Source organism: Engraulis encrasicolus, chromosome 6 (genome assembly GCF_034702125.1).
Source record: "Engraulis encrasicolus isolate BLACKSEA-1 chromosome 6, IST_EnEncr_1.0, whole genome shotgun sequence".
NCBI lineage: Eukaryota > Metazoa > Chordata > Actinopteri > Clupeiformes > Engraulidae > Engraulis > Engraulis encrasicolus.
Genome location: NC_085862.1, coordinates 43,804,285 through 43,812,899, shown reverse-complemented (window position 1 = coordinate 43,812,899; position 8,615 = coordinate 43,804,285). Strand labels below are relative to the sequence as shown.

General features: G+C 40.2%; 1 protein-coding gene across 1 annotated transcript in view; it reads left to right on the top strand.

The window, feature by feature from the left end:
• ankrd13c (ankyrin repeat domain 13C) overlaps nt 1-8,615 on the top strand; it is a 53,546-nt gene that overhangs the window by 23,926 nt on the left and 21,005 nt on the right. Inside the window, exon 5 of the mRNA XM_063201716.1 lies at nt 6,993-7,038. Within this exon, the coding sequence (XP_063057786.1) occupies nt 6,993-7,038 (46 nt within the window). The remainder of the gene's footprint in view (nt 1-6,992; nt 7,039-8,615) is intronic.

Sequence of the window (8,615 nt, the reverse complement as noted above, 5' to 3'; positions counted from 1 at the left end):
GCGTTTGTTCAGCGGAACCACTGTTCTATATGCTTCAGTGGTGATCAGCACACCTAGAGAGAACCATGTTCCCTGCATCACCTCATAGAGCCCCATGACTCACCAACCTACTGTACATCAGCACACTCACTGTACTGATCGTCTACGTAAGTATTAGCAGGGCCTTTGAACCACTTCAGATGCACTTCTCTCTCTCTCTCTCTCTCTCTCTCTCTCTCTCTCTCTCTCTCTCTCTCTCTCTCTCTCTCACACCCACACACTCTCACTTTCTCTCTCTCTCTCTCTCTCTCTCTCTCTCTCTCTCTCTCTCTCTCTCTCTCTCTCTCTCTCTCTCTCTCTCTCTCTCACACACTCTCACTCTCTCTCTCTCTCTCTCTGTCTGTCAAATCAAATCAAATCAAATCAAATCAAATCAAATCAAATCAAACAAAGCTTTATTAGCATGAATGATGCAATCATTGTTGCTAAAGCTGATACAGAAGAAAAACAATATATATATATATATAAAAAAAGAAAAAAAAATTATTTAATTTTTTTAAAGGAAAAGGAATGAAAAACAATAACAAATGTCTTTCATTAAACTAATGCAAATATTAAAATGAAACAAGTGAAATAATTGTGTTAAATTAAACATAAATGAAATTATTCTTAAGGAAACTAACCATGTAGGCCATGTATATAATCTATATTTTTTATTTCGGTACTCATACATAAATACATAGGCCTACATGCTTATACGTGCACATACATACAAAATATTGTTCAAACATCTCTTAACTGGTGGCATGTCATTAAGTAATCTGCTGCTAAACAGCAATAGTTGATGTCTTCTCCCAATAATATAAATATCATTTCCTTTATTGACAGGTTGTCAAAATTGGGTATTTTTGTTCTCAGCATATTAAAGAATACCTGTCTTGTGGCAGTGTATTTGGAACAGTGAATTAAGAAGTGTTCTTCATTTTCGATCATGTTTATACAATATACACAGGTTCTCCTTTCTCTCGGTAGCCACGTTTTGTGGTGTCTTCCCTTTTCAATGTTCAAATTGTGGTCACTTATTCTATATTTCGTCATGAGTCTTCTTTTTTTTCTTTCTCTAACTTGTAGTAAATATGGCGCTAGACAGTATGGTCTCTCTAAAGCCCTGTATATGTCTAGTTTCTGATCATTCTTTATTTCATTCTCCCAAAATTCCAGATACTGATTTTTGTTTGTTTTGTCTATATCTATAAGTAAAGATTTTGTAATATGGCTTAAGTGTGTTATCTTGTTCTTATATGCTATTTTAAAGAGGACGTCTTTTTCTGTGGCCAACTTATGATGAAAGGCCTTTAGATGATATGATGTAGAGTTGCTATGAGCTAGGTGTAGCCAGAATTTAGATGCTCTTTTATTGACTTCAATAGAAAGCGGAAACCTCCCCAGTTCTGCTTGGCATGCCATGTTAGATGATGTTCTGTGTACCCCTAATATGTCTTTGCAGAACTGAATATGAAATAGTTCTGTTGGGCCTTTGTCCCATTGTCTATGGTCTATACTGAGTTGAGCCCCCCAGATCTCACTACCATAGAGTGCAATCGGTTTGATGACAGTGTCAAATAGTTTAAGCCAAATTTTAATTGGTGGGTCAAATTTATATAGCTTTTTCTTTATTGCATAATATGCTCTTTGAGCCTTTTCGGCTAGCTGTTTTGGTGCTTGATCAAATTTTCCTGTTTTTGAAATAGAAAGTCCTAAATAATTGTAATTTGCTACTTGCTCTATGATAGTTTGTCCAATTCTAAAATCTGTTTCTTTCGTGGCTGCTGAGTACTTTTGGAATGTCATCACTTTTGTTTTTTCAGTATTAATAGATAGTGCCCATTTTTTACAATAAGAATTCAATTGGTCAAGATTTGTTTGTAGTCCCTCTCTTGTTGGTGATAATATCACTAAGTCGTCTGCAAAGAGGAGGCATTTAATAATTGTGTCTTGCAGCTTAATCCCTGGGCATGTTGACTGGTCAATGGTGTTTGCCAGGTCATTAATAAAGATGTTATAAAGTATAGGGCTTAAGCTGCTGCCTTGCCTGACGCCTCTACCTTGTTTAAAGAATTCTGTTCTTTTATCTTTGATTTTTACACAGCATTGATTGTGTTGGTACATATCTTTTATTAAGGTGTAAACATTCCCTGTTATGCCACTCTCTATGATTTTTAGTTGCATACCTGTATGTGAGATGGTGTCGAACGCTTTTTTGAAGTCAACAAAACATGCATATATCCTTCCCTTTGTTTTTTGAACATGATGTTCTAGCAGTGTATTGAGTGTGTAGATATGATCAGTTGTCCGGAATTTTGGGAGGAAGCCTATCTGGCTTTTGTTCAGGGTATTGTTTTTTTCTAATAAGGTGAGAATTCTAGATTTTAAGATGTTGCACAATATGTTTCCCAGGATGCTTGCAACACATATTCCCCTATAATTTTCAGGATTCATTTGATCTCCTTTCTTAAATACTGGGGTTATAAAACCTTTATTCCACATTGTGGGGAAGCAACCAGACCTTATAACTAGATTGTATAATTTGAGTATGGCTTTTCGTGCAAGTGGGGTGCTATTTTTTAACATTTCTGGTGAGACATAGTCAATTCCAACTGCTTTTCCATTTTTCAGGGCATTAATTTGTTTGCTGAGTTCATGTAGTAAGATGGGGTGGTCTAGTTCACATTGGTAAGACACTAGTTTTTCTTTTTCTTGTAATTGTTTAAGAATCTTTAATTGTTCTTTGTTTATTGGGTCGTCTTTGGATGTGTAAAGCTCTTCAAAATATTGTTTCCATATTTTCCCATTTGTTAGTGGTAGTGGGTTATTTTTCTTGGAGTTGTCCAATTTGTGCCATAAGTTCCAAAAGGAGTTATTATCAATAGCATCTTCAATCTGATCTAGTTTGGATGACATGAACTCAGTTTTCTTTAATCGGAGGAGTTTTTTGTAATGTTTCAGAGCAGTGATGTATTCCAAGCGAATAATCTTTCATTTGCAGGATCTCCATGTTTCCTATTTGATAGTCCTCTTAGAATATGTTTTGCTCTGAAACATTCACTGTCAAACCAATCCTCCTTTTGTATGTTTTATCTTTCTACATGTATGTGCTTGCCTCTCTTCTATAACACCTGACAATCTTGCTATCTGGAGGAATATACCTGTTACTTCATCAACCGCTAAATTAATGGATTGACGATCCGTGGTGTGGGAAGTGAATAAGAAATTATAAAAAAGGTTTTCTATAAAAATGGTTTTTGAACACTCAGCATATCGCAGTGGGCTATCTGTGTTCCACCTATATTTGTATTGGAGTGGTATAAGTCTTGTGTTGTCAGGTTTTATAGGCTTTTTTTCTATGTCCAGTAGAATTTTAAATTTGACAGTGATCAGAAAGTGCCAACTGTGGCATGACCATGAATGCCTTGATTTTATTGTGAGGCAGATCTGTTATTGCGTAATCAATAACACTGTTACCAAGGTGAGAACAGTATGTGTGTCTTCCTAAAAAATCACCAGATGTTCTGCCATTGACAATATAGACACCAAGGTTTTTGCACATTTGCAGTAATTTCTTTCCACTTTTGTTGGTTATTGTATCAAAGCTTTCTCTTTTTCTAAGTGTTTCTGTGTGAATAGCACTTAGTTCAGATATGTGATCGTCACCAACTGTAGATATAAAATCTTTATCCCTTCCGGTTCTTGCATTGAAGTCACCACAAATCAGGGTATAGCCCTTTGTTTGAAAATGTAGTATTTCATTTTTTGAAGTTTTTCAAATGCATTTTCTTCACAATATGGTGAATTTGGTGGTGGTATGTATATGGCACATAAAAACAGGGGTTGATTATAGGTTGTTGTTGTCACTTATCTTTAGCCATATATGATATTTTCCTTTTTTGATTAATTGAATCTGCTGGGTCAAGTTCTCCTTATACCATATTATGATGCCCCCAGAGAGCCGGCCACTTTTTGCCTTGGGCTGCTTTAGAGGTGGGATGACCAGTGTATTGTAATTACATGGGCAGTTAGAAGCATTGTTCTTGTCTGACCATGTTACTGTTAAAATAACTATATCTATATTTTTAATTGATGACATGAAATAAGGATCTGCTGTTTTTAAACCAAAAGTAGATGAATGTAAGCCTTGAATATTCCAGGCAAGTATGCTTAAAGACATGTTAATATGTTGAATTGGATGTTCTTACAGTGGAACTTAACTTAAACTTAAATATACTCAACTTGACTAAATCAAGTAACACATCTAATGTTATTTAAACATTCTTTAACTTAACTAAATCAAGTAACATATCTAATGTTTCACTATAAGAAATGCTTTGCTATACTTGAACTTCACTTAAAATATTTAAAAAATAATAAGAAGAAGAAAAAAGAAAAGAGTGAAATTAAAAGTTAAAATAAAATGAAGGTAGCATAAAATGAGTATACATTTGTACATACTGTTGTGGTTGATTAGACGAGTAACTTTGAACAAATCAGTGCCAGCATGTCTCTATTTTGGTTACTCATGTCTTCTGTCTGTGATGGCTTTGCAACTGTCGCTGTTTAAGTGTATTGAGTGTCCTTAGGTGCACTGGTTGCAATGATGTTCTTTCTCTGTGTCCCTAACACACAGTCATGGCTTTGAATGTTCATTGTTCTGTTTTTTTGGCTCTGATCTTCCTCAATAGGTGTCTGGAACATTTTTGGATTTTCACTTTCAATACGGTCCAATGCTATATCCTTCATAGCTTTTGCCATTATTCTAATGCCATTTTTTTCTAGGTGGATATGATCAAACATGTGCTCAAAACGGATGTTTGGATACTCCACCAGGTTTAGCTGTGGAGTGGTCGAGCAAAGCTGTTGGAGGCCTTTGTTAATTTCTTGGATTTGCTGTGGAGGTTTATCTAGTCTGGGTAGCAGGGATGAGATTAGAATTTTGGCTGTTGGTACTGTAGTCGTTGCTTTCAACGCTACCTCCCTCATGGCTTTCCCCACGTCAGTCCATCCTGATGTTAGATCGTTTGTGCCTGTGTGAATGATAATGTGTGTGGCATCTTTGAGTCTTTCATCGTCCAGTATTTTGAGAGCAGAAGATGTAGTTGGACACCACAGTTTCAGTGTTCTGTGTTTTGGGAACAGGCGTTTCATGTTGATGTACTTTCCATTCGAGTCACTCAGAAGTATGATTTCAGGATTTGAGTTTTCATGGAAACGATTTCTCTTCTTTGGACTTCGCTGTGTGTTCCTGTGTTGGTCCATTTCTGAAGGCAGTTCATCAGTGTGAGGTGTTGGTGACACGTTGTTACTGAGTGACTTATGGCTGTCTTTTTTCACTGTAACATGCTCTGTGCTGTATGAAGTGTCCGGATTGTAGTGGGTTGGTGTTGGTCTAGTAGGATGTCTTTTCAGCTCTTCTTTCAACATGGCGATATCCCTCTTGAATGTTTCAACCTCTGTCAGATGTTCATTCTTTAGACGACACATCTCAGTCCTTGTGGTCAGGTTGGACTCTTTTAGGTCTTTCAGGTCCCTCTGGAGCTCCTCTATGTGTTTGAGGTGCTCGTCTCTGAGGCAACGCATCTCAGTCCTCATGGCCATATGTAACCCTTTGAAGCGCACTCCCGCGTTCGCCTGCCGGCTCTGGCACCTCTGCTCGCCCTCTGCGTTGTGTTTATGTTGTTAGTGGTGGCTGACAGGAGGCACAGTCGGTTGGGTAAAACACTCAGACGGACACGGAAGGGGTTCGGGATCGATGGGTTGGATTCTCTCTCTCTTTCTCTCTCTCTCTCTCTCTCTCTGTCTCTCTCTCTCTCTCTTGGGCGCGCGCACTCTCTCACGTGCGGGCGCACTCTCTCTTGCGTGCGGGCGCACTCTCTCACGTGCGGGCGCACTCTCTCTTGCGTGCGGGCGCACTCTCTGTCTCTCTCTCTCGCTCGTGCGCACTCTCTGTCTCTCTCTCTCTCGCGCGCGCACTCTCTGTCTGTCTCTCTCATGCGTGCGCTCTCTGTCTCTCTCTCTCTGTCTCTCTGTCTCTCTGTCTCTCTCTCTCTCTCTCTCTCTCTCTCTCTCTCTCTCTCTCTCTCTCTCTCTCTCTCTCTCTCTCTCTCTCTCTCTCTCTCTCTCTCTCGGAGGGAGCAGCAGCAGTCACTCTGAGCCCAGTGCATCCTCCCTGTGCCACTCATCATCGACCGCAGCGTCCGTCCCCTGACCGCCAGTGACTTGATTACCGTATCTGATTACTCTCTGCACAGGCAGAGTAGAGGGGGCTCACTCACACTCAGAGATGGCCACTGGGCACGAGCAAAGATCTCAGGAGGGTTGGCTCCTTCCTCTGTGTGCGCGCATGTGTGCGTGTGCGTGTGCGTGTGCGTGTGTGTGTGCGTGTGTGTGTGTGTGTGTGTGTGTGTGTGTGTGTGTGTGTGTGTGTGCGCGTGTGTGTGTGTGTGTGTGTGTGTGTGCGTGCGTGCGTGCGTGCGTGCGTGCGTGCGTGCGTGCGTGCGTGCGTGCGTGCGTGCGTGCGTGCGTGCGTGCGTGCGTGCGTGCGTGCGTGCGTGCGTGCGTGCGTGCGTGCGTGCGTGCGTGCGTGCTGATCTCTGATGATCTCTGGGCTCAGGGTGTGTCCTGGTGTTTTTCTGTCACTTTTATAATGTGAGACGGAGAAAGGATATAGTTTGCAAAATTCTTAGACCTTTTTCTTAGAGCTTTAAACATTTGATGATTCGTTGGTCATCCCCTGCAAATGTGTCATTTTTCAAAAACTGAATAAAAAAATGAACTGAACTGAAAAGAATTGAAAAAGGTTGTTTGACTGTAATGAAAAAATCACCATCACCACACAGATTTGTACAAAAATAAACATCAACAAACTGTTATAGCACTGCTATTTTCCTAAATAGCTTAAAAGTGAAGTCTGTGTGAGTCTGTTGTATTCAATAATTCTGTTATCGATCTCTGTCTTTCAGCTTGGTGATTTTTACCTAGAGCTGCACTGGGATTTCCAAAGCTGGGGTGAGTTCATGTTATCATTTTACGGTGCCTCTTATTTTGAAACAAGCTTTGTGTCTCAAGCCCTTATTTATTTCATGGTAGGAGTTGATTGCCACTCTCTCAGTAGCCCGCATCATTTAGGCTACTCAAATTTAAATGTACTGCAAAGAAAGTCCTTGCTATGCTGGAAATAAACAGAAACAAACTATAACTCCTACAGGAAGTTGCTTCATGTGGGGAGGCAGGCTTTCCTGAGGATGTAATCAAGAGCCACCAAGATAGCCTCTTGGCATCCTGGAGTGCGTCTTAATATGCGACCTTGCCTCCTCCACTTGCGCTTGTCTCCTCGTCCCGCCTCCTGGCCCCTCCTCCGTGGAGAAAACGATAAAGTTTCCCAGCTGTCAGCCTAGCCACAACAACTTTTGAGGGACTGTTTTTCATTCACCATCCCAATTGCAAGTGAGAAAAAGACTCTACAATTGAGCTTTTGCAAGATATTGAAATATAATGCTGTTGTCAGTGATGTCATCATGACGAGAACAAAGTGGAGGAGGCAAGTGGAGGAGGCAAGGCCGCATATTAAGACGCACTTCTGGCCAAACATTATGCTGACAGCAAGTTCATCATGACGTTCATATTACGTTAAAGTTTCTCTAGAATGCAATGTAATGATGACACACATTTGCTTTAGTCTAGTAGGAAACACTCCCTGGATCAGATATGAGTTACTGTTGAGTGAGGTAATAGTGAGTCATGAATGAGAGAGGGAGTGACCGGTTTGGGTTTGCTGAAAAACACTCCCCCTGCTGTTCCAAAGCTGCCATGTCCAATGCAAGCAGTGCACACTTGTCAGTATGTGTAGAGAGTCATTCATTACTTGCCTCCTTTACATCCTTCCTAGTTTTAATTTTATTCTCTGCAGTCGTTGTTGTCAATTTGGTCATAATCTACAGTGGAATTGGAGTACAAATTTGTTGTCTGATTATTTCTGTGATTTGAAGAACGCAGGTGTTTCAGTGGCACATTGCTTGAGACATCTTGTGGACCAAATTCCAATGCTTTGCAGCTTGATATGTCGACTGATATTTTGTTGGACATGACGTTGTTTTAAGTTATTATATCTCTAATGTCTTCTCCATAGACATTATCTCATGTTAGGCTAGTACTCTTCAGTCAGTTGCGAATGACCAAGTGAACAAACAACCAGTTGAAATGCAGAGTTTGAATTTGATACAGTAGTAATTTCCTTTTTTTTCTTAATGTGGTATGGAGAAGTAGAACATTGGTGAGCTGTAAACAGCTAGCAAAGGGTTTGCCACATTGTTGGGGTGTGCGGTTCCATTCTAGAAAAGGACTTGGAAAGACTCTTGCTACGTATGGCTGTGTATGCATACCTTAATATTTGACAGACACAAACTTCTCTGCATTTAAAGAGCATCATTCCACATGGGGCAGATGAATAAATGAATGAGGAGGGGGCTGTGTAGCGGGGAAGTGGTTGTTTGTGTGGCCTCTGAAGCGGGAAAAGCCTTTACATGACCTCTTTTGGCATCCTCCCCGGACAAGACTAGTGCATTAAACATTTAATAGCAACCCAG